This window comes from Mya arenaria, chromosome 4, assembly GCF_026914265.1.
Source record: "Mya arenaria isolate MELC-2E11 chromosome 4, ASM2691426v1".
Classification (NCBI taxonomy): Eukaryota; Metazoa; Mollusca; class Bivalvia; order Myida; family Myidae; genus Mya; species Mya arenaria.
This window is the reverse complement of record NC_069125.1, coordinates 41336864-41364101: the sequence shown is the minus strand read 5'-3', so window position 1 is coordinate 41364101 and position 27238 is coordinate 41336864. Positions and strand designations below refer to the sequence as shown.

Genomic DNA, 27238 nt, shown 5'->3' with positions numbered 1-27238 from the left:
ATATACATACCTACACATACACATACTTGACCTAACATTGCCCTTATACGGACTTGACCTGACATTACCCATATACAAACTTGACCTGACATTACCTATATACATACTTGACCTGACATAATCCATATACATACTTGATCTGACATTATCCATATACATACTTGACCTGACATTACCCATATACACATTGACCTGATATAACCCATATACATACTTGATCTGACATTATCCATATGCAGACTTGACCTGACATAACCCATATACATACTTAACCTGACATTACCCATATACATACTTGACCTGAAATTACCCATATACATCCTTAACCTGACATAACCCATATACATACTTGACCTGAAATTACCCATATACATACTTGACCTGACATAACCCATATACATACTTGACCTGAAATTACCCATATACATACTTGACCTGACATAACCCATATACATATTTGACCTGAAATTACCCATATACATATTTAACCTGACATAACCCATATACATACTTGACCTGAAATTACCCATATACATACTTGACCTGACATAACCCATATACATACTTGACCTGAAATTACCCATATACATACTTGACCTGACATTACTCATATACACCCTTGACCTGACATTGCCCTTATACACACTTGACCTAACATAACCCATATACGGACTTGACCTGACATTACCCATATACATACTTGACCTGGCACTACCCATATACATACCTACACATACACATACTTGACCTAACATTACCCTTATACGGACTTGACCTGACATTACCCATATACATACTTGACCTGACATAACCCATATACATACTTGATCTGACATTATCCATATACATACTTGACCTGACATAACCCATATACATACTTGATCTGACATTATCCATATACATACTTGACCTGACATTACCCATATACACATTGACCTGACATAACCCATATACATACTTGATCTGACATTATCCATATGCAGACTTGACCTGACATAACCCATATACATACTTAACCTGACATTACCCATATACATACTTGACCTGACATTACCCATATACATACTTGACCTGACATTACCCATATACACATTGACCTGACATAACCCATAATTATACATACTTGATCTGACATTATCCATATGCAGACTTGACCTGAATATTGTAAAATCGTAATATGCAAGTGTCATAATAATCCAAAGTAAAATTAGCTTCTACTGTGTTAAAAATACATCTTATGATTCGACCCGATGACCTACATTTAACTCGACATCTGTATTCGAGATTGACCTAGATTTCACAGAGATCATCAGTTTGACCAAGTTCGGGAATGTCTAAATTATCAGTAGTACTAGTATTCGTAAGCCAAATGTTCAAGACTGACGATTCGCAACATACGCCAGCCGAAAACTGATGCTCAAAGGAGTTTAATTACAAAGCCTTCAGAACAGCGGAAGTCCAAAATTAAAACGTTCTATGGATATAATTATGGTTGGCATTAGTTATCTCCATCAGCTATTGTGATTTCAAGAAGATTTGGGCTGTGTTAAATGAGCATATTTATAATTCAATCGGAGCAACAGTCGTATCGCGGAGAAGGCCGATGTGTTCCGATTGATTTAAAAATTTAGGTGGCAAAGGCGAATTGACCACCGTGACATGCATTACTTACTGACCTATTTATCAATTATGCAACCTGCTGTATTTGTTCTCAACGATAACCTCTTTTTAAAATAAGGTGACTAAGCTAAAACACATAAAAACTTCATGATGTATTTCGACAAAAATAACATAAACAAGACGGAACCGGACACACAATGCTAATTATTATTAGATCCTTTGCTAAACGTATTGTTTTCAAAATGCTCGCTCACGAATGCTTCGTTTACAACTCCAGGGGCGTAGCTAGCCCTCTAATCATGTGGATTCATAATTCTGCTGGGGGTTGGGGTGAAAACCATGGTGCAACCTGGTGCATTCTAGGCGTTCTGAGGTGTTTTATTTAGTACTTGCGAATTAAAAGTTTTAGGATCATGTAGTCAACTACGCAAACTTCGAATTTGGCTGATTTATTTGTCAGAACCATGTGGATTGAGCCGTGTACTCGCGTATAAGCAGCTACGCGCCTGCAGTGTCTGATACTATTCAAGAGTTGTTATCTTCATGTGTCTCTCATGGTGTCTAAAAGTATTGGCAACCTTCCTTGGGTCGTCTAGGATCTGATCAGGGCCATGAGCATATCGTTTATTGAAAGTTAAGTACATATTAGTATCACTAATGACTAGACGGTGCCTTTCATGTTTCTAATTAATAGTGTTCTTATGTGTTCGTAATTACACGCCTTTCAGGTATCGCAGCTAGTGGCATTCACGACATGTGATACCTACTTAAATGTATACCTCCAATTACTATTCACTTTTAAACCTTTATTACAAAGCAGCCTGAAATAGTTACATGTAGTCTGGGCTGATAATATTTTAAGGAAACACTGAAATTAAATTTAGTTTCAAAGGTATGCGAGCTCATCCAATGGTAAGAATAAATGCCATGTCACGATTTACTACAAAGCAGATTATAACATCAGTAGTTCTATAGTGGAGACTGTCAGAGAAATAATATAAATACGACTCCCACTATTTGTAATGCATTGTTGCGCAAAGTACCAACCGAGCACGGGATGAAATATGCTGTTCCCTTCCCAGTGTATCTCGAATTCGCGGGTGTTGCGTTTCAATTTATTTTCAGGTCCACAATGAAATCGCAAAATCATCGGATCTCTTCAAAGCGTAATAATACACCTTAATATGTCATTTGTTACCGTAAGAGCGACCTAAGCTGCACAACCCGATTGACTCACATCCAATATGCAAATATTAATCACTCTTCTAATCATTATATCATAAACGTTGAAATCCTAACCCCTCGACTACAGTGAAAGTTTGTTTGAAAATTTATCTTAGTTCTCTAAAATAGTCTCATATTGACAGATTTTATAATAAATTATAAATGCAACCGCTTGTAATGATCAATTTCACACACTTATAACGTTTGAAGTGCATGGTTGGAAAAGAAATTTTAAACCATAAGGTTTAACGTTTTTATATTATTAACTTCGCGATTTAGCCTTTACGCGATACCGACACACATGTAAAACATTAAAGAACCCCCGCGACGAAAGTATATAATAGTTCAGAAAAAGTAACAATGCGAATCCGCACGCGGGAGTTTCTCTTATTTCACTCTTCAGTAGAAGACCTTTGATGTTTTGTAACTCTAGCTAGCACCCTACCTGCCCGTAACATGCGATATGCGGAGTCCGCTGTTAGACTTCCCACCTTCGGAATTAAATCTGAATAGGTTCATTTTCAATTCCTGTGACGACAAATTGATATTAATGCAAACTCACGCGCAACCACAGGTTGACACAATCAGACCAACAGAGATACCACTGCACACCAGGGCACACGGCAGGGGCGTACACAGCAGCCAAGAAATGATTACTACTACTTTCTTATTAAATTGTATCTGTCGGCTATGTATGTTCTTACATTTAAAGTTTAATCAATGTTATGCACCGGTCAATTGGAACCGCGCTCCCAGGTCCGGGGATTGCGGTGACTTTCGGTCCAGCCAATCCCAGGTATTCCTGTCCTACGGGGACAAACTGCTTTAAAAATCCTCGCCAAATGACCCCGCACCCAAGGGACACACTTGGTAAGGCCCATTCCCCGATATTTTCGGCGCAAAAAAATACCACCGCATTCACTCGGCACTGTGGGGACACCTGGAAGGTAAACACGGCACATGTCCTCCGCTACCCACGTCATTCCCCCGGAACTATGTGTCTGTGTGTGGGGGGGAGGGAACGATAGACTGGTGCATTATAGTATTTTTTGATAATTGTTAAATTGTGCAACGACGTACATCATTAGGGAAATGAGTTCCATGTCACTGATAAATGGTAGGACAGGTGTTAGGTTAAGTACTCGATACAATGGTGAACTCTTGTTTTACTGATCGTTCTAATGCACCAGTCATAACCACGTCCCCCAGGTCCGAGGAATAGGGGTGACTTTGACTTTCAGTCCAACCAGGCCCGGGTAAAACCCACGTCCTGCGGGGACAAACTGCTGGTAAAATCCCCGCCAAATACCCCGGGGTCATCCTAGGTTAGGCCAATTCCTCGCTATATTCGGCGCAAAAACTGCGGGGCCACCCCGAAGGTAAACACACGGCCCATTCGCCCTACTAAACCCCTGGACATGGGGGGGGGGGGCGTGGCTACAACTGACTGATACATATAGTAGACTGTAGCGCAAACATTTATTGATTGCAATATTTTTGTGTATGTGTCGTATGCGTTCGTTATGTTGTGAAGTTGTTTGCCTCTCGATGATCGGCTGCAAGGCTTTGAAACGTGTGCCCCAAACCAAGGTCGTCGTTTATTTGTTTAGCTCGTCCTTGTAGTGCATCACAATCAACAAACAAACATACGAGACATCACACTCTGTCAACACTAACGTCGGCTTCAATAAATCACATCAAAAATATTGTGGCTGCTGCATTGAAGCGGTCAATGAAAAGTTGAAAATACAGAGGAAGCCACTGGTTTACTCTTAAAGTGGCACTCTTATTCAAAGTCAATACATACACATGTATTATAAATATAAAATTTGAGTGATAAAACTGTAACAACCTACTAAATAATGCATATATGGAACATATTAATTACTGATAACAAGACTGTAACCGTATATCAAATAGCTGAAAACGCAAAAATATTATTGGTGAGAGCTAAAAGATTTACTGTGATCTAATATTTCTCAGAAGGTAGAAATACTTTGTTTTCTGCACCTTTCTTTCAAACAAAACTCAGTATCCTTCATAAGAACCATTGTTATCGACATTTATTCATCCTTTTTGGTATATTAAATATGTATAAAATGTATTAAATCTTTTTTGGAGTAAGAGTGCATCTTTAATGTACGATAAATGTTAGCTTTAAAGGAGCACACATTAGGCGGATGCAAAACTTTTTTGTTTCATTTTCAATTAAAATTAAAAACTTATTTTTGCATCGATCTTTATTGTGCACCTTTCAGGCGTGTAGCTATGGCCAATTTGAGATTACGCAGATGGAAGACGGACGGAAATTAACCCCTTCACCCCCTACCCCCGCCCCCTCTTCGGTTTTTATTTCAAATTCGTGGGTTTGGGTATGTCAAAAACTTCGACCTGTCAAAATTTCATTACGAAACTGCGTATTTGCGTACAGTCAGCTACGCGCCTGCCTTAAACTCAAAGTATTATTTCAACGAATTCTGTATCGGGAGCCTTCAGTTAATCAATGTTTAAAAGACTTTGATTTCAAGGGAATATCATCACCGAAATCTCAGGAAATATTAAATCAAAGTTTTAAAATAAAATAAGAAATTTGTGTTTTCAACATCTAAAGGGGATTCATTGGTTTTACAAAGATTATTTTCTATTGATGATTGCGCTCTTTTTCATATCCCGTTTCAAAAACAATTGATGACAAATTATTACATAATTTATAACGATCATACAACGGATTCCTTTTAACAGACCCGCGAAAACACGATTGAGGAACGCTTAATGTCTTTTGATCGTCTGGTAAAAATCAGTTTTGAAAAGTCTCATGAACAAATTAATTAAAAGTTCAATTGGCGCAATTTGATATAACACGTTTGATTGACAGTAGAGAACTTAAAATTCCTCCGCCCCATATATTTTCATTCCTATACCTACGTTAGCCACTTAGCTGTTCAGCGATTACTCAAAATTCACGAGAGATTATCCACAGCTGGTTCATAAAACATTACTCATAGTATAGTTTGTGGTTGCAAAACACATAATAATATTGATAGGGAATTAATAAAATAAAAGGATAAATTTGTAAGAAATTTAATCACGTGATCTCGTCTTGAGATATAAACAGACCTGTGGAAGTTACTTTGTTCTGTGACTGCGAAACTTTCCGGTATAAATGAAATAGTTTCAAAATTGAATTGATAGTTTGTAAAGCTTCTGAAATATATAAATATAAATTGTTTCAAATATAAAGGTATGTGATGGGGCGTTTCAAAGCTTGAATAAATAATAATGCTGTTTCGTCGTTAAATAAATGATATAGATTGAGTTGCGAAACATTTACATTATTTTCATCTCAAAATAACATTTGATGGCATACTTTTATTGTAAAGAGTTTATAATCAAAAGGTGTATATATCACATTTACGTTGTTTTATTCACATTTAATTGACTTAATGCTTCGAGTGATGGAGTTTTGTGAAATAACGCGTACTGTGGACCATCCGTCGAGTATAAGGTGCAAATCAGACAGTCAGATGTTTATCAGATATGGGATACGAGATCCGAATTGTCGAGCCCATGGTCGAAGATGTTTTAAAAAGAATACTTCATTAACGCTCATTAGACGCCCAACGTTTCTTGCGACGATTCTCTGTTTGATACATTTAGTGACATTCGCTGTGACAACGGACGCTCATCGAGGCTTGGACATGTGTGAGCCTATTGAGATCAGTATGTGTTCGAGCATGCCTTACAACATGACGCGGATGCCGAATCACCTTCACCACAGCACACAGGAGAACGCTCGCCTCGCAATCGAACCGTACGGGGAACTTATAAAAGAGAACTGCAGTGCGGATCTGCTATTCTTTCTATGTGCCATGTTCGCTCCAATCTGCACGCCAATGTTCCAAAAAGAAGCCATTCCTCCTTGTCGCTCCGTGTGTGAGAGCTCGAGACACGGGTGTGAGCCTGTCATGAACCAGTATAACATCTCATGGCCTACTGATCTTAACTGCGATCGACTTCCAGAGTACGACAAAGGTGTGTGCGTATCCCCTGAAGCTATCGTCTCTTCCATGCCAGAAGGTAAATGATATTCGTCATGTAGGCTGTTTAATACTAAATTGTATGTTTATGCTGTGTCTTATATTGTCATTTGAACTATTGTGCCCTGAAACGGTGTTTTTGGCTCGTTGGCTTGAACCTGTTGTTTTCATTCGTATTATAATAACGGATGTCCCTATATGCATATACATGTTGCAGTTTGCCCTTTGAGTATCTTGCCTTTAACAAGACCAATGTAGGCAGGGGCGTAGCTAGCCCTCTTTTTATGTGGATTCATAATTTTGCTAGGGGGTTCGGGGGATGCCCCCTCAGAACATTTTGAAATTCATGGGTTAATCTGTTACTGGAAAATGGAAAACTCATGTAGTCAAGTACGCATCCTGCAACTTTGGCTGATTTATTTATTGTAAGAATCATGTGGATTCAGCCGCGTACTCGCGTATAGGCAGCTACGCTCTTGGTAGGTTCTTGCCTTCTGAACATGACCCTATACGTTTTCGTATAATGCTATTGGTATGTCACACACGATTAGAATGATGTATTTGTTTCATATGTGTGACGTCGAAGCTATGGCTGTCACTGTTCTCTGGCCATCGACAGCCTGAACTAAAACGTCGCAATTCGTGTTGAAGGGTCAATCCTGTCGTAAGTCGATCCAGTTATTGCTGCCGAAACAATGCTGGTGTTTCTTACAATCACTGAGTAGCTTACCTCGTCTATCGAATGATAAAACAACAAAAAGTTAACAATAGTGTTAACTCTTTTGAAATAACCAAAGAAAAAATATTCTCTTTAAAAGATTCCCTGCACTTATGTACCGTCTTTCACTTTCTGTGAACAATAGCAGGTTCGTTTTTTATTCGAAAAGGACACCTCTTAAGCACTTTTATATTCGCTGTCGGCGTGTTTTGGAGATCTAAGTATTGCTGTATGAAATGATAAAGGTCACGGATGATTTAAACACAAAGGGTTAAAGCTTATATATGTTTATTTTGAAATTATGAATGAACGATTGTTAAGAATAGCTAACGCTGTTTTGCAAATTTTATTTTTTAGTTACATCTTATCATGGTCTACCGTACTATCAGCCGTATACTTAAAAACAACCCAGATAAAACTTGTGATTTAAGATGAACAGCCAAATGTTCATCGTATGTTTTGGTCCAATGTATTTCTTTGATGTTCCATGTTAGGGGTCGGCATCTGTACATCTTTATTGTTAAACCTATTCGTTTCTAAGACATCAATTACTTTCAAAGGTATTTCCAAACGTTTGGGAGAACTACATCCCTTTGAATCTGTTTATGATATTTTGATCGGCTCATCAAAATAACAAAACTCCTTTTTCGATTGAATCGTTCATGTTATCAAAAATCACTAATTAAATATATTTTTGGCCGATGTAACGATTGCATTAACATTAACTTTAGGTACGTAACCTGCGATTAACTTATCGTCTGTTCCATTCACAAGAATATTTTCTCGTATATCAATGAAATACCTTTTCGTGCTACTTCGGTAACAGCTACAACCGACTGTAAGGTATCAGGCGCTATTTGCACTAGACGCTTTATTTAATGTTATCTTAGTAAAACCATCGTCAAAACTATAATGGTTTCTTTCATGTCCAGTTTTAGACTAAAACACATATCGTTTGAACTGAAATCAAAGACAACGTTCACTTTATATGAACCTAGGAACTTATATCCGTAAATCGCGTGATAAATAGAATTAAGGCGCATTAATTGATGATAAGTGTTTCAAAGAACGGGTTGTCCACAGGTAAATGGGAGTGCTACCCACGGCGTACTTGACTTTATTCGTTTTAACACAATTTAAAGACGAAACACAAACATCTTCAAAGATTATGATCCATCGAGAAACGCTTTTATGATAAACATTTGATCTACGCATTTATTTACATTGCATCCAAGTACCGGGGGTACAATATTAACTGCCCTTAACAGTAAATACAAGAAATGCGAATGAATTGAGTAACATTGGTTGCAATGAAATGAATGAAAATATTTATTCAAGAATGACAGCAAGATTCTAGATAGCTGTCCAAAGTTCAGTTCAGGTTAACTATAGCTAGTATAGGCGTGTGCAGCCCACGTTTGCTTAAGCCAGTATAGGTGTGTGTGGCCAACGTTTACTATAGCCAGTATAGGCGTGTGTGGCCAACGTTTACTATAGCCAGTATAGGCGTGTGTGGCCAACGTTTACTATAGCCAGTATAGGCGTGTGCAGCCCACGTTTACTATAGCCAGTATAGGCGTGTGTGGCCAACGTTTACTATAGCCAGTATAGGTGTGTGTGGCCAACGTTTGCTTAAGCCAGTATAGGTGTGTGTGGCCAACGTTTACTATAGCCAGTATAGGTGTGTGTGGCCAACGTTTACTATAGCCAGTATAGGCGTGTGTGGCCAACGTTTACTATAGCCAGTATAGGTGTGTGTGGCCAACGTTTACTATAGCCAGTATAGGTGTGTGCGGCCAACGTTTACTATAGCCAGTATAGGTGTGTGGGGCCAACGTTTACTATAGCCAGTATAGGTGTGTGCGGCCAACGTTTACTATAGCCAGTATAGGTGTGTGTGGCCAACGTTTACTATAGCCAGTATAGGTGTGTGTGGCCAACGTTTACTATAGCCAGTATAGGTGTGTGCGGCCAACGTTTACTATAGCCAGTATAGGTGTGTGTGGCCAACGTTTACTATAGCCAGTATAGGTGTGTGTGGCCAACGTTTACTATAGCCAGTATAGGCGTGTGCGTCCAACGTTTACTATAGCCAGTATAGGCGTGTGTGGCCAACGTTTACTATAGCCAGTATAGGTGTGTGTGGCCAACGTTTACTATAGCCAGTATAGGTGTGTGCGGCCAACGTTTACTATAGCCAGTATAGGTGTGTGCGGCCAACGTTTACTATAGCCAGTATAGGCGTGTGTGGCCAACGTTTACTATAGCCAGTATAGGCGTGTGTGGCCAACGTTTACTATAGCCAGTATAGGTGTGTGCGTCCAACGTTGGCTATAGCCAGTATAGGCGTGTGCGTCCAACGTTGGCTATAGCCAGTATAGGCGTGTGCGTCCAACGTTGGCTATAGCCAGTAAAGGCGTGTGCGTCCAACGTTGGCTATAGCCAATATAGGCGTGTGCGGCCAACGTTTACTATAGCCAGTATAGGCGTGTGCAGCCAACGTTTACTATAGCCAGTATAGGCGCGTGTGGCCAACGTTTACTATAGCCAGTATAGGCGTGTGCGGCCAACGTTTACTATAGCCAGTATAGGCGTGTGCGGCCAACGTTTACTATAGCCAGTATAGGCGTGTGCGTCCAACGTTGGCTATAGCCAGTATAGGCGTGTGCGTCCAACGTTGGCTATAGCCAATATAGGCGTGTGCGGCCAACGTTGGCTATAGCCAATATAGGCGTGTGCGGCCAACGTTTACTATAGCCAGTATAGGCGTGTGCGGCCAACGTTTACTATAGCCAGTATAGGCGCGTGTGGCCAACGTTTACTATAGCCAGTATAGGTGTGTGTGGCCAACGTTTATTATAGCCAGTATAGGCGCGTGTGGCCAACGTTTATTATAGCCAGTATAGGTGTGTGCGGCCAACGTTTACTATAGCCAGTATAGGCGTGTGCGGCCAACGTTAACTATAGCCAGTATAGGCGTGTGCGGCCCACGTTTGCTATAGCCAGTATAGGCGTGTGCGGCCCTCGTTTGCTATAGCCAGTATAGGCGTGTGCAGCCCACGTTTACTATAGCCAGTATAGGCGTGTGCGGCCCACGTTTACTATAGCCAGTATAGGCGTGTGCGGCCCACGTTTACTATAGCCAGTATAGGCGTGTGCGGCCAACGTTTACTATAGCCAGTATAGGCGTGTGCGGCCAACGTTTACTATAGCCATTATAGGCGTGTGCGGCCAACGTTTACTATAGCCAGTATAGGCGTGTGCGACCCACGTTTACTATAGCCAGTATAGGCGTGTGCGGCCCACGTTTACTATAGCCAGTATAGGCGTTAGCGGCCCACGTTTACTATAGCCAGTATAGGTGTGTGCGGCCAACGTTTACTATAGCCAGTATAGGCGTGTGTGGCCAACGTTTACTATAGCCATTATAGGCGTGTGCGGCCAACGTTTACTATAGCCAGTATAGGCGTGTGTGGCCAACGTTTACTATAGCCAGTATAGGCGCGTGTGGCCAACGTTTACTATAGCCAGTATAGGCGTGTGCGGCCCACGTTTACTATAGCCATTATAGGCGTGTGCGGCCAACGTTTACTATAGCCAGTATAGGCGTGTGCGGCCCACGTTTACTATAGCCATTATAGGCGTGAGCGGCCAACGTTTACTATAGCCAGTATAGGCGTGTGCGGCCCACGTTTACTATAGCCAGTATAGGCGTGTGTGGCCAACGTTTACTATAGCCAGTATAGGCGTGTGCGGCCCACGTTTACTATAGCCAGTATAGGCGTGAGCAGCCCACGTTTACTATAGCCAGTATAGGCGTGTGTGGCCAACGTTTACTATAGTCATTATAGGCGTGAGCGGCCCACGTTTACTATAGCCAGTATAGGTGTGAGCTATAGGCAGTATAGGCGTGTGTGGCCAACGTTAACTATAGGCAGTATAGGCGCGTGTGGCCAACGTTTACTATAGCCAGTATACGTTTACTATAGCCAGTATAGGCGTGTGCGGCCCACGTTTACTATAGCCAGTATAGGTGTGTGCGGCCCACGTTGGCTATAGCCAGTATTGGCGTGTGCGGCCAATGTTTACTATAGCCAGTATAGGCGTGTGCGGCCAACGTTTACTATAGCCAGTATAGGCGTGTGCGGCCAACGTTTACTATAGCCAGTATAGGTGTGTGCGGCCCACGTTTACTATAGCCAGTATAGGCGTGTGCGGCCAACGTTTACTATAGCCAGTATAGATGTGTGCGACCCACGTTTACTATAGCCATTATAGGCGTGTGCGGCCAACGTTTACTATAGCCAGTATAGGCGTGTGCGACCCACGTTTACTATAGCCAGTATAGGCGTGTGCGGCCAACGTTTACTATAGCCAGTATAGGCGTGTGCGGCCAACGTTTACTATAGCCAGAATATGTTTGTGTGGCCAACCTTTACGATGTGGTTCCCCATTTGCAGTGTATACGCTGCGATTCACGGACCCAACACGAACAGTTAGCTAACTTGAGCTGAATTGAACACAGGGCAGAAGTGTGAGTTAGTGAAAGACAACGTAAGACTTGCAAAGGTACTTTTGAAGCCGTGTTTTGAATCTGTTAGTCCTTTCAACGTGATGATTTTGTGCAGGACATTTGAACAAAGTAAAACAGTTGGCATAGTAGCGAAGGTGTCTGCTCCTCGCTGGTTAGATAACTACCAGAGTACAGCCTCATGGCAGCAATTGAATGGACCCGAGGAACGGCGTCAACAGTGATACTTGTCAGTTTTAAGCTTTCTTAGCAATCAAACTTAACGTAATAACATAGTTAAAGTGTGTTATTTTTCCTTTTTCCAGGAGAGACGCCAAATGAAAAGTCAAAAGAGAAAGGAAAGGAACAAACTGGTGGGTTCTAGAATGGTCTTGTAAAAACATCAATGTTAAATGGCGATGGCGTAATCCTTTGATTATCATATCGACTTAGCATAAATTCACAATTGAGCATTGTAACTAATAAATTTATGTTCCTTTCTTAAAAAATAACAATGTGTTTTTTTCCTCCAGAATGTTCCTGTAACACTAGAATAAAACCGAACAAAAAGGTATTCAAAAAAGGAAAATATGATTATGGTAAGTATTTTGACATCTGGTTATTCCACGTATCTTGAACGTGGAGCAGTGTTCTGCTTTTGAAGTGTCCACTTTTGATGATAGGCATTTTGGGCATATCTCTCTCATAGCAAACCTTAAGTACATTCGTAGTGACAGGAAGGATTTTTGGTTTCTGTGTTTGGTTTTTACAAGAGCTGGTAGGAAAACAAGTAATTCATTCAGATAACACCAGACTGTATCTAATTTCAAATCAAAAACGTGATTTTGTCTGTCGTATATTTTACCATTTCATCATTGCCTGTACCAACATTCAAAATAAATTGTACAAAGGACTCCGTACCCTACATAAGCACAAATACATACATATATGATACAAAACATGACAGTGATTGACACATGCATGTGCAAGAGAGTACAAGTAACATAATGGCCAGTATTGTAATTTCAGATAAAGATTTACAAAATAATGCATTGGAAACTTGCATTGTGTCACTTGTTCAGTGGCTGTCGGGCCTAAGCCTTTAAAGAGGGTCTTTCTAAACAAATGGCAACAAGGCTTGTCCCTGTCGTTTCCATTGTATACAAAAATAAACATAACACATTTTCTCTTTCAAAGGCATAGAATAAATACACTACTAATTACGTATTATTAAATCATGAGGTCTCGTTTTCAAAAATCTTCTTAGGCATGAAACCATCCAAACAACGCTAATCCGATTCAGCAGTAGAATAGCAAACCGAATGGAGGGTCTAACGAATCTTGGACATAGGTTTCTTGGTTAAGCTAGACCAAAGATACAGCAAGGATGTGTATTATTTTGCTACTTAAATGGCAGAGTTCATTTCCTTGAATGTTCTGTAAAAATTGTCACAAATATTCTTATCCAGCATTTTAACATTTTGAACATGATTAAAAAATCGCATCAGCTCGATGTAGAAGCTTATAGGTCTGACGTGACATATCCGTCACGATGATAACTTCTACGGATACCGATACAGTGTGTGTGTGCGTGTGTGCGTGCGTGCGTGCGTGCGTGCGTGCGTGTGTGTGTGTGTATACCACGTGATAAATTACGTCATATATGCTACGTCGGGAGGCAACATTTTACTTAAAAGGAAGATCTTATATAAAGATAACTTTTCTTTTACTACACCATTTTAAATGAAACAAAGGGCAGTCTATGTCGCTTAAAAAGACCCGCCTTCGTTTTATTACCGGGGTTTGATAAGATGATTAGTTTCATCAAACACTTCGACAAACCTGTTTCCAAAATAATATTTGACAGTGCTCTATCAGACGGTTGTTTCGTGAAAAGGTTTGTCGAAGTGTTTTAAGAAACTAAACTCTCAATCAAATTCTGGTAAAAGACCGAATGTGGAGCCCTGTACGCGGCGGAGACTGTGTCATGCATCATTTAAACAGGTGAAGAAATAGTGGAGTAATCTTTGTTTAAAGTCTTCATTCGAAGCAAAATATTGCCTTCGGACGTAGCATTTATGACGCAATTTATCACGTGGTATACACACACTGCCGCGGATCGTTCATTATTAAATCCTTTTTGGATAAAATGGATTTGATATATGAAAGGATTTTTGATACATTACGTCTCATGCATTGTTCTGAGGACAGATTAGAGATGATATCATAAGTATCTAAACCGTTTAAGTTTAAAAGTCCACAAAGAATCAAATGCATACATATACTTCGATGCAACCTAATCGGAATAAGTTAAATAGGTTTTAATAATGGCATGGGGTTTTACTAAATACTATAAACAATGAATCATAATCAAGCAACATTATTCTAAGAAATATTAAGATAATAAATTAAGAACGATTATCAACACCTGCAATTATAATGTATGAGAATAGACTTAAGCACATAAAGTGATATTAATGTCTGATAAGTCATTTCATTACTAATATATAAACACATTATGATGCCAATTAAATATGTTTATAGTGTTAATAATTGAACAAAACATATTAAAAAGCTCACTATCAACACAGACGAGTCAATTAATACACGAGATGGTTACCTTTGATCACAGGAAACAAATATATAGACTTCAACGGTAATTTAAACGTATTCACAGTGTCAATTAAGAACAAGCTTGATTTAATGAAAGAAAATGTTAATCACGTAAAAATGCATTTGATAAAAAATAAGCTTTAAAGTGACAACATGTAGACAACTTCAAGTATCATCAAAGCTATAATTGTTACAGCCTCACCTTTTCAATATAATAAACTAGTAAACCATGTTCAAATTGAATAAAACGATAAAATGTCGAAAAAAAGTGTAAGGGCAGGATCGTACCACCCACAATTAGTTAAACGACTGGGCTTTCCCAATATCTGATTACCAAATCTACTCATCGATGAAGGAAAGATCAGACGAGGTTAAGCACGAGATGGTTAATTAAATAATCTATTTCAAATGAGACCACAGGGACAAACCCACAAACAAAAGGTTAACAAAAACACACACACAAAAACACACACTTACAACAGCACGTTCATTGAAGTGTAATGATAATGGAATGTCGAAATTGATATGAATAAGTGGGATACAACGCTTTTACAAGAGTACTTAACAATAGTACTAACATATATTAGAGTTTAACCCGCTCCGGCATCGGGTACCGATTACTCATTTATGTTTACCCCAACAACGCAGATACTATTAAAACAATTGGTCTGCGTACCAAATTATGCCAAAAAATGCGTACCGCGTACCACCCACTTGAGTTCCGAGTACATATTTAGAAGCCACCTGATACCGATTATCAACATTATCTAATTTCGTTATTCAAAAATGATGTATTGAAACCTACATGCTTGTATTATTATTCCATATTCCAAAGGTCGTGCATATACAGTCGAACCCCGTTGGCTCGAACTCCCAGGGACCGGCGAAAATACCTCGAGTCTCGGAAAATTCGAGCCATGCGGTAATGCTTTCCTTCAGTATAATGAAATCGGTCCTTACCATCAGTTCGAGCCAATCGAGCGAAGCGAATTCGAGCCAACGAAGTTCAACTGTATAACTTTACTATTAAATGAGCAACAAAAAGCCCATACGAGGTATACGCAACTAGACGTTATACGTTATTTATCTCCCTTTTCAGCCATAGGCGCACTCATAAAACACATCACGCCATTGGGCGCGAACGCAACGCTGATAAGAGTTACAGTGAACTCCATACTGCTTCGAGGGAAGGTTCACCTACAAGAGCGGAGAGATATAAACCTTCTGGCCGGGTCTTCCTGCGTCTGCCCGGCCCTTCGGACTGGGAGGCAGTATCTGATCGTAAGCCGAGAGGATGTCATGATGAACCGACTGCTGTTTACAGAGGATAGCCTTATATCACGCTGGAAGACGAAATGGGGCACAAAATTTATGGTAGGGGACATTTCAGCAGCTCCCGTATGTTTATACATGTGACGTGGCTTTAATTAATATTTTAAAACTTCAAAAAAAGATAAATCCATCTCATTATACAAACAATTGAAGTCCAAGCTTAATTTCTGCGCTTGCTAACATGCTACTGTAGCAAGTTTCAAGGTTATAGAATGCACGTTTTCTATTCTTTAGTTTAAACTTTACTTATTTAAAAATAAAACGATTTTGAAAAAAAATATGCTGAGTCACTCTCGTTGGCAATATGTTTGCGAGAGTTAGGTCTGTTGTGGGGAAAACCGGAGTACCCGAAGAAAACCAACTTGTCTGGCTTGGCCAAGGCCGGGAATCGAACGGGGGTTGCCGTGGTTCTTGGTTTGTGTAGTTTAAAGATTGATTTGGACATGCACATCCACCTGTTATGAGCATCGATATAAATAAAACATTTCAGACAAATAATGTCACATAATCACATATTTGATGAGAAATTTAAAGATGCAGTCTTACTCCAAACTAAGATGTAAAACAAGTAATACAATTGTTTTAATTTCCCAAAAGAATTAATAAATATCGAAAACAGTGGTTCTTATGAGGGCTTCTGTGTTAAATTTTTAAATTTGAAAGAAAGGTGCAGAAAACACGGTATTTCTACCTTATGAGATTTCCACTCACCAGTCATTTAATATTTGTGCTATTTCAGCTCTTTACTGTTACAATCTTGTTATCAGTTAATAATATTTTCCATAAATGCATTATTTAGTAAGTTTTTAAAGGTTCATCACTCAAGATTCATGTTTGTTAGAAATGAGTGTATATTGATCTTAAATAAGAGTGTCACTTTAAGTATGAGATCACATAAAACATTACACAAACCGTTTTAAGAAACATAAGGAAGTATAACCTTCATCTCCATCTTGTCAGGATTGTTGGAGTTTCTTCCCTTTAACTTGTAGATGTGTACTATGTCTTGAACTCTATATTTTATGTAGAGATGGGTGAAGGAGAAGCGAGGCAAGAACAAGAAACGACCGTGTAAGAACAAAAAGTCGAAAAAATGCCGGAGACGAAAAAGACGTTGTAGGCATCAGCCAAAAGATGAATCAAAGGCTGTGAGATGCGCTAGGCCGGGGAAAAATAACACGCCGAATAGAAAGAATAGAAAGAAGAAAAAGGAAAACGTGTAAGTGAATTTAGACGTACATAGCTAACAAGTTTTGCCTTTCTTTATTAGATTTATTTAAACATGTTACTTTTTTTCCTTTTGAAATTATAATAATTCCAAAATATATGTTACTTGTAGAAACTCTCTTTTTGACCTCCTTATACAAAATTTCAGTATGCATTGTATACAGTCAATTGTAACCACGCCTCCCCCCAAGGTCCGGGTAATAGCGGGGACATGGACTTTCTGTCCAGCTAAGCCCGGGTTAAATCCCCAACAAATGCACCCGCACCCCAGGCACCCTAGGTAAGACCTATTCCCCACTATGTTTTGCGCGAAGACAAAATCACCGCATTCAACCCTGCACTGTTGGAAGGTAAAAACACGACCCATTTTCCCGGCAATACCCGGTATATCCCCGGGCCTGGAGGGGGCGTGGTTACAAGTGACTGGTGCATAGTGATGTTGTGTGTGGGGTTTTACATGCATAAATGTGTTATGCCCTCGCATAATAATTAAAATTCCGTTCCAGGAACACCGTCACAAACGAGGCCAGAAAATGAAAGGCATGTGGGTGACCAGGAGGGCGTTCTCTTCAAAATGTTCTATCAAAACAAAACACAGCAATAAAAGGCATGAGTAATGCCGTGGGGTTACTTATCTTCGTATGTGATATATCTGTGTATTAAAAAGACTATTGATTCTTGTACAAAATGGAAACAGAGCATTATAAGTGCCATATTGTTTTGATATCAAAACGTTAAATGTCCATATATTTCGTCATTAGTAATGTAAATGTCCTATAATTATATACTTGTTTATTTTGACAAGCGAACTTCGGGACTTTTTAAAAAAGCGAAGTTTGCAACTATGTAGTGCTATAAGCAATGACTGTGATTTGAAATTCACATACGCATAAACGCTGTTGTGGTTGGCTGACAATACGTTGAACATTGTGCAATGTGTGATGGTGCAAACATTATGACTTATTTTATTGTAACTGTAAGTTACAAGTATTTTACATGTTAAGTGTTTATCAAAATGTGTAAATATATAAAATCAGACAAATATAGACAACAGTGTAAATAAAAAAGGGTACTGTCTGGGTTGTTTTTCAGCATATGACGAACTTTCAGAGCACGTTCAAATAATATCGTGTTAGTTCCCCAATAACAATCACGTTGGATCACCGTGCACCGGATATAGTAGCCAACGTGATACATTTATATATTTATATTTATATACATTCATAAAACATGCACTTTCCACAGGGACGGTAAGGGTTTCACCTGTTTTTGTTAAAAATGACCTAAGTTTGAAAAAATGAAGTATCAGTTTAATGAGTATAGTCATGTCCGGGTCTACAGACATCAACACAAATGTGGCGCTTGGCTTTAAACATTAATAAACTGGCTGTAAACTAGATAGCTCACGGCAAAGGCAGGGTTTTAACAAAACTATTTGAATAATTCTGCTTGTAAACGTCAACTAACAGACAGCTGAATCGAGGAGTTTCTTTATCTGATAGTCAAGTTTTTCTCTTTCAAAGCATTTTAAGAACTTCTTAATAATACCTGAGAATTGTTTGTTTACTTTCGCAGGGGTAATGTACTGGGGATAGATATTTTAATAACGATACTGTATGGAGTATAGCTTTTCTATGTACTGCGGATAGTTGGGGCGTTTACATGCGCTCTGTTACTCTTTTTAATCATAGTGTTTTTAGTTGGCACTCTTAGTTCAAAATTACAAGTTGCAGAAAGTATATGTATCACAGTCCCGTGTGGTTAGTTTGTTCTAATTAGCAGTAATATAAAAGTGACATAATCATCACGCTGACGACGTGGAATTGATGCATATGCATGTGTTCTGAAATAGGAGTACGGCTTTACTTTACTGGCCATGTCGGCTAAAGTTCTCACCAACATTTGCCCTGATCGGATGATACATGATAAACTCCATGAAAGCATTATTTAAAAGTAGAAGATTTTAAACTACGCCCAATGTGTATAATTTCCCAACTAACTAGGCACGATCTAAAGGTTCCATGTGCACTGTCATTGTGACGACATTTGTTTGGGTTTTTTTCCTGTTAGTTGTATAGAGATTTTACGTCATTTATAGATGCGATAATACCTGTAATAAGTTATCAAGAGTGTGTATTCCCGGATATGTTGAATTTTGTCGAGGTAAGAAGCAACAATTACTAATTTTAAATGAAACATATTAATGAAAAGCAAATTTTACATAAACAAAATAATCTTTTATGATGTATGCTGTGTCACTTGCATATATCACACATAAAAACAAAACAAAAACAATAGTTAACAAATGACATATACTCCATTAGTCTGATGACCTGAGTGATTTATACTATATGCTAACCTAAACACTTGATTTACATTCTAGAAAACGTAGTTGTTGTTATGCATGTAACACAGTCTGGCCATATGAACGGACACACAGGGGATTGGACGGGCAATGCATTATAACAATTTTTCTGATTTGATTTATGTGGGAAAGCTGTGAGTTGTTTGCAGTGAAACCGAGGAATGCACTTGTTATGTAGCCCATGTAGATCCTGTATGGACTGACAACGCCTTTAAGTGACCAGTGCTGTCGATAGGGCGTTAAAACCCAACAAAACCAAAATGAAAGCGCTGAAAGCCGTTAAAGGCTTTAGGCGCGACAAGATAAATTTTACTTTTCTACAATTTTGTTCACACGCAATGAAATTCGAATCCAAAAACATATTTTGAGTGGCCCCAAACTGTATGGTTACAACCGATAAGTTTCTGTCGTTACCTAAGAAAAGGCGATGCAAATTGATATTTTAACACAATAACCTATGTACTAGGATATACAATGTATGAACATTGCCCTCATCTCTCAAGTGTATTGTTTGTGTTAAGTAAATCAAGTGAAACCCGATATTTGATGAGCAGTTTTTTTCTCTTTGTAGTACGAAAAAAAAGGCAGCGACTTTTAGACAATCCATTTATTTTTTCCGAGTAATTATTTATAATTATCTTTTCCCCACGGTTCCTCATCAATATGTGTTCAAGATTATTCGGCTTGCTTTCAAATTCACATTCACGCTGCAATCTTATGGGAGTATTGGAATGAAATGGTCTTTTCGTTTGCACTATTTTAAACCGCATAGCACCATATGTCCCATTGTGTAACCCCGTCGCAATAATTATTATAACATGTCATTTCAAAAAGTAGATGTTAGTGACGATACCAGATTTCGATTTGCGGTACGTTAGTTTGTAGGCGAGCGGCCAAAAGTCTAAAACAACAAAGCAATACATATTGGCCACCCATTTTAGCCATAAAATACTTGATATAAAAAGAAGTACACGATTCGTTAAATGACGTTTATTTTTTTAGACATCTAGTTCTTTCTAATCATTGTTTAATGTATAATGCTTTTTCAACATTTATTACTATGACACAATCAGTAGACTACTATCCACAGTACACTACTAGTATAGGGCTATACACAGTCCACAAACATACTATACCCAGTCCACACGATTCGAACATATCAAGGCTGTATCTTTATAAGGTGCACATTTTAACAGACAAAATTTAGCTTGTAACTAACTAAATTATTATTTCGTACAGTTCAGACTTTTATGTCATTGTACTGGTCAACTAGTATTATTATTTAAAATTAACAATTAGCAGAAATATCATGTAATCTTTTTACCCGTTGAACACATAAATATTGCTATATTGAATTGTTTGCGTCTCGCTAGGGTTACTATATCCGGTGAGCGGTGATCCACCGTGACTATAGAAACATCGATGGCAAATAGAGATAGCAGAGAGTCACACCGTTTTGTCAGATCACTTCCTCTTTTTACCTTGGATGGTACATTTTAAAGACAAGGTGAAAATGAGTTGAATTCTACGTTACTTGCTATGTTGATAGTACACTTAAAATGGTAGGTTACCACAGGAATTTCCGTGCTCGAATATGAGGGGGTGGAAAAGATTTGATTGGCCACCGACTACGGGTCATGATAATAACAATCATATCTTCAATGTTTGTATACTATCGCTCGATATTTATCATGCACTTATCGGTCACTATTTTAAATACTTGTATGATGTCGAGGACACTTGGACATACTTACATATATTAAAAATGGAATCGCTTAAATTTCAATACTTAGTCTGTCACAACAGCTTGCGTTTGTCCAGTGTTGTAATTCATTTTCTGGTCCTCCGGAATAATTGCATCTTGGAAATTGAATACCGCTTAAATCGATCCCAGGTAGCGTTGACAGACTTACGCCTGCCCTTTCTACCAATTAACAGTCTAGATCTCAAACTGACATTGCTTGTTCAATACACGTTCTTTGTGTGTGTTTGTACTACCAAATGACCTATCCTCCAACATGTATTATTCTGCAAATCGGATATCAAAAACGGTAAAATGCATTTTCTTAACATATAAACGATATGGTGGCTGATTTATGCCATTTCGTGTTGGGTGTTTGTTTGAGCCGAACCATAACACATAACTTAAGGTAGAATAGAAATTCGGTGCGTGACTGACCCAAATTCCACCAAACTGAAGGCAAAAAGCCATCAAATCGATGGCGAGGGATGGGGACTTTTCGTTTTTTAATGTTGATTTTCGGTCAGAAAATGCAAAAAAACACAACGCTAATACAAAAAGGCAGAAATCAGCCACCATAACACGGGGAAAGAATTGGTAAATAAAGATGCTTAAAATAGTGTTACGGCAAAGCATTTTCACAGCTTATATATATGTCCTATATCCTAACTTATGGCACACTACTAGTAACTAGATTCTGTTCAATTATGATATGCGACTTTAACTTAAAACTTGTTAAAAATGATGTGCATATTTTCCCCGTTCGTTAACAGTTTTTAACATGTCTGCAAATGTTACATCTCGGAACAATAAAAAATATATATTATATACACGGGTAATGTAAAACTTTATTGAAACAAATAAATAAATAAATAAATAAATAGATAAATAAATAAATAAATAAATAAATAAATAAATAAATAAATAAATAAATAAATAAATAAAATAAATAAATAGATAAATAAATAAATAAATAAATAAATAAATAAATAAATAAATAAATAAATAAATAAATAAATAAATAAATAAATAAATAAATAAATAAAAAAATAATATACACAGTTCAAAGTATGTAAAATTTTAAATAATGTTTACAGTTCATTCAAAACATAAAAATGCACATGTATAGCAATAGCAACCAAAAAACAACAACAACACAAATTCAATAGTAAACGACCCTAAGTAGATTCATTTCATAAATTATTTTTGAGCATAGACACATCAGATACTCATCTTACCATGAATGAAATAAATAGATGAATAATTAGATGTAGACAGAGCGGTGGTCAACACATATATAACTTGATCAGTGAAATCCTTTTCCATAACGTGGCTGTAGAGTATGTGATAGCCTTGAAAAGTACACAAATAATCATACCCTCACATTCGGAACTCCTCGGCCATTTGTATCGAAAACAACCTGCCGGTACATCTTTAGAAGTAGTTCGTAATATTTTGAATTCCTTTCTTAATTAAATTTAGTGTTTTGGCTTGAATTTGTAGAAGTTTAAATTGATTGCCAGTGAAGTTTATTATTGCGAACATAATTAAGATTCCAAAGACTTACGTCATGAAGTTTAACTGCTAAATTGAAATTACCACGCGATCTACTTGCAGCGTAATTAAAGTGTACCGATTTCTGACATTGTAAACGGTGTGTATACATCCGAGGTTGTTTTCGATAGAAATGGCCGAGGCGCTCCGAATGAAATCCCGAATACACAAACTTAATTATGCAATAGAGAGTTATTTATTTCTCCTAGTCATTAGTATGGTGGTTTTTTTTTGGTATATTGACATAATGCAGCCTCTCCCAAATAACGTACACAAATAATGTCACGATCCATAGATCTGACGTCAGGTTGAGCATCTGTGCAAATATATCACTCCGCTCATGACATCGTTGCTTTGAAACTTCAGGGCTGCAAGCGTCTTAAAAATGTCGTATACATCATCAGATTCCACGTGAGGGTTTGAACTCGAGTTGATGCTATATACCCTGTCGTGTGAACATGCAACACCATAAATAAATGCATTCATATTTATTCCAAAAGATCCAAGCGCAATAGAACTGACATATACCAGTAAGGACAAAGGTATGCCGTTATTTTTTTATTTTCTGCCTGTCACACTTTTTAGCCCTTCCTTTTTTCGTTAAGAACTCAATCCATGGTCACTCTTCATGATAAAAACAACCTTAAAGTGTCCCACCCCCTTTAGTATTCAGTGTGTGTATACCGCGTCATAAATTGTGTCATAAATGCTACGTCGGAAGGCAATATTTTGATTTGAAAAAATACTTTAAACAGAGATAACTTCATTATTTCTTCACCATTTTAAATTAAACATAACGCAGTCTAAGCCGCTTACAGAGCCCTGCCTTCGGTCTTTAACTAGCGTTTGATTGAGAGTTTAGTTTCTTTAAACACTTCGACAAACCTTTTCACAATACGGCCGTCTGACGGAGCACTGTCAAAACATGATTTTGGAAACAGGTTGTTGAAGTGTTTGATAAAACTAATGACTTTATCAAATTTCGGTGATAAAAAAAAAAATGCGGGGCTCTTTTAGAGGTATAGACTGCCTATTGTTTCATTTAAAAAGGTGCTAAACAAGAAAAGTTATCTTTGATTTAAGTCTTTATTTTAAGCAAAATGTTGCCATCCGACGTAGCATATATGACGTAATTTATCACGTGGTATACACACACTGATATTTATATCATCGTTGTACATGCAATTCCAACTATATTAAGTAGTAAGTGATGCGTATTTCGTATTTAAGGCTTCTTGCATATAAACCCTAGTATTGACAATAACGAAATAGTTTTCGTTGTTATAAGGAAAAATAGAGACCAGGCCCCAATATCACGAAAATATTAAAGTTTTTCAAAATCTTTGAGTAATTGTTAAAAGGCAATGAATTGTACTCAAGTACATTTTTGGCTGTAGAATAATTTTTCGTTGGAATCTAGTACAACGATTTTAATCAACATATTCAATGATATAGTGCGGTTTTAAAATGTGTAAAATCATATATTTTTTCAATAATTAAATTAATGTTGATGTTTTATTGTAAAATGAGTTGAGATTAATTTGAGATTTGACTTAAGTATTTTCGTGATATTGGGATCAGTGCGTTACCATGTAACATAATCAATACAGAAAAAGGGAGGGCACAAGTATAAGGCATTAACAAATATCATGCGAACTAAAACCCTCTCCCATCGTAGGACCCGCGAAATTCGGGGTTCAAAATTACTCATTTGGCGAATATCCCATAAAACGGTGGGAATAAAACTCACCCTATGGCATCAAAAATATGTTTCAGTCATACTTGGGGATTTGACGGGGTCAAGACATAATGCAGCCACTATAGGGCGGGCGCGGGTAGACCTTTATAAACTCAACAACAACAACATAAAACCCTCTCATACCGATATTTGTATACTGTAGATGATCTGTCGGAGAGCGTTGAACACCGCGGCTTTCACTTGTTCCGCCCAGGGCAGAAACTGCCGATAAGTATCCTCGATAGTTCCAAAAACCACCCGCACATAGTGACAGTAATATTAGTTTTTGTAGTAAGATACAAACATATAACGCATTATGTAGTTAACAAAAAGTTTCTTTAATTGACAGTTAATTTCCTTTCAAAAGTTACTACTCAATCACCATTAGTCTGTAATCGAGCTTTAAAAAATAAATTACTACACAATGTAAAAGTGAAACTGCATTACTAGGCATATGTGTCGTGTATGGTACGCTATCAACTTATGAACTAACACAAGGATGACAACTAGAGCCACAAAGGGAAACATAGGCCAATCCACGCTTGTCACTCTTATCTGTGAAATGCGTAGTAATGTTTGGCACCGCTACACGCACCAAGAATATGAACGTAGGAACAGTATACGCATCTACAATATGCACGTAGGAACACTGTACGCACCTACAATATGAACGTAGGAACATTATACGCACCTACAATATGCATGTAGGAACATTATACGCACCTACAATATGCACGTAGGAACACTGTACGCACCTACAATATGAACGTAGGAACATTATACGCACCTACAATATGAACGTAGGAACATTATACGCACCTACAATATGCACGTAGGACCACTACACGCGCCTACAGTATGAACACTTCAGAGGTGAGTAAGTTCAATAGTTCACATACGTGACTGCACCTTTAATACAGACGTTAATCCAATACTAGTCCTTTGTTCTGTAATTGTGTTTGCTGCGGACATTTACGTATGTTGGCTCCTCACTTACAATGTAACAGGCCGAAAAAGAAACTAAACAGTTTGCTTAGTTAAGTTACACCTGAACTGACTCAGAGCTTTTCCTTTCAACATGGGGCTATTTTATAAGATGCAGGCGAAGAAAAAACGGAAGTAGGGGGTATGAATTAAAAAAATGAATTCAAATAAATAAAATAGCATAACTGAGTTTTAGCATTAAAACCAGGTACATTTGTTAAAAAAATGCGTTCATAAATATAGATAGGTGAACGGTTATAAATATGAATTAATGAGTATTCGTGTTTCCAATTGTTAACATGAGGTCAATGTAAGTCGTTGACCATCGCAGTGGCCGAAGTATTGCATGATAATTTTCTCAATATATATATATAGGACCACATTTGTCCCGAATCGCATAAGAAGGGTATGTATGACCAGATGTGTACCGAATCGCATAAGAAGGGTATAAATGACCACATTTGTCCCAGATATATGACCATATTTGTCCCAGATATATGACCATATTTGTCCCAGATATATGACCATATTTGTCCAATATATATGACCATTTTGTCCCAGATATATGACCATATTTGTCCCAGATATATGACCATATTTGTCCCAGATATATGACCATATTTGTCCAAGATATATGACTATATTTGTCCAAGATATATGACCATTTTGTCCCAGATATATGACCATATTTGTCCCAGATATATTGACCATATTTGTCCCAGATATATGACCATATTTGTCCAAGATATATGACCATATTTGTCCAAGATATACTACCTTATTTGCCACCGATCACGGTATGTACATGTAGAACAATATTTGTCATACATGAGAAGATTGAGACCCTACACTACCAACCACGCGTGTTTTTTTGCACATTTCGCACTATCTATTTTCCACTATACGCGGCGATTGAAGCATAATGCCCACCGCGTTCTTCCACCAAGTTCCAACGCATCGAGCCACCGCGATAAGCGGCGATGCAATGGGTGTGATTATGAATAAGTACTATATTTGAATAAAACTGTGCACGTTTTTAATCGTTTGACTATGGTTTGTGTTCTGGTTGTGTATCTAGTATTTATTTAAGAGCGATGTCTTTACATTAAATGCTATATATTCTTTTCGGGTATGAAGAAAATGCTCCATTTCTTGAGTCAATTATTCACAATTAATCATAAGTTAATAAAATCTGAACAACTAAAACGATAATAAGAATAACGGTTCAATTTACATGCACAGTTGTCTAGCTGTACCACATTTACCTGTTGAAATACCTGCATATCGCGGTAAGTCGCAACGCGGCGATACGCCGCTTGCATATTTTCGGAAGTCGCACGCGGTAGCAGAGATGAACGCGGCGATGACGCGCACCACCGCGTTGGCTACCGCGGAATAAATCGCCGCGATTTCCCGCGATAACGCTCCCGCGGTAGTTGGTAGTGGATATTTGTCACAGGTGTGAATAATGGGATCGCAATTTCCACGCATCACAGTCACATTTTTCAAATTTCCTTTCAGATCAATGACTGTTTTTGGGGGTACATCAGGACAACCATTTCGAAGAGTCGAAAC

At 38.1% G+C, this 27238-nt stretch overlaps 1 protein-coding gene across 1 annotated transcript; it reads left to right on the top strand.

Moving 5' to 3' along the window:
- Positions 1-5786: 5786 nt before the first annotated feature.
- Positions 5787-18345, top strand: LOC128232236 (secreted frizzled-related protein 3-like). Its single transcript, XM_052945680.1, has 6 exons — positions 5787-6921; positions 12436-12483; positions 12643-12708; positions 15822-16096; positions 17083-17273; positions 17788-18345. Exons 1-6 carry the CDS (start codon positions 6288-6290, stop codon positions 17816-17818), a joined length of 1245 nt encoding a protein of 414 aa, XP_052801640.1. The 5' UTR covers positions 5787-6287; the 3' UTR covers positions 17819-18345.
- Positions 18346-27238: the final 8893 nt, after the last annotated feature.

What these genes read in the sequence shown, in the direction of transcription:
- LOC128232236 (XM_052945680.1), top strand. Translation starts at nt 6,288, where the DNA reads ATGCTTCGAGTGATGGAGTTTTGTGAAATAACGCGTACTGTGGACCAT. An exon ending in AAAAGGAAAATATGATTATG is followed by an intron (nt 12,709 to 15,821) that starts GTAAGTATTTTG and finishes CTCCCTTTTCAG; the next exon opens with CCATAGGCGCACTCATAAAA. An exon ending in AATGGGGCACAAAATTTATG is followed by an intron (nt 16,097 to 17,082) that starts GTAGGGGACATT and finishes TATTTTATGTAG; the next exon opens with AGATGGGTGAAGGAGAAGCG.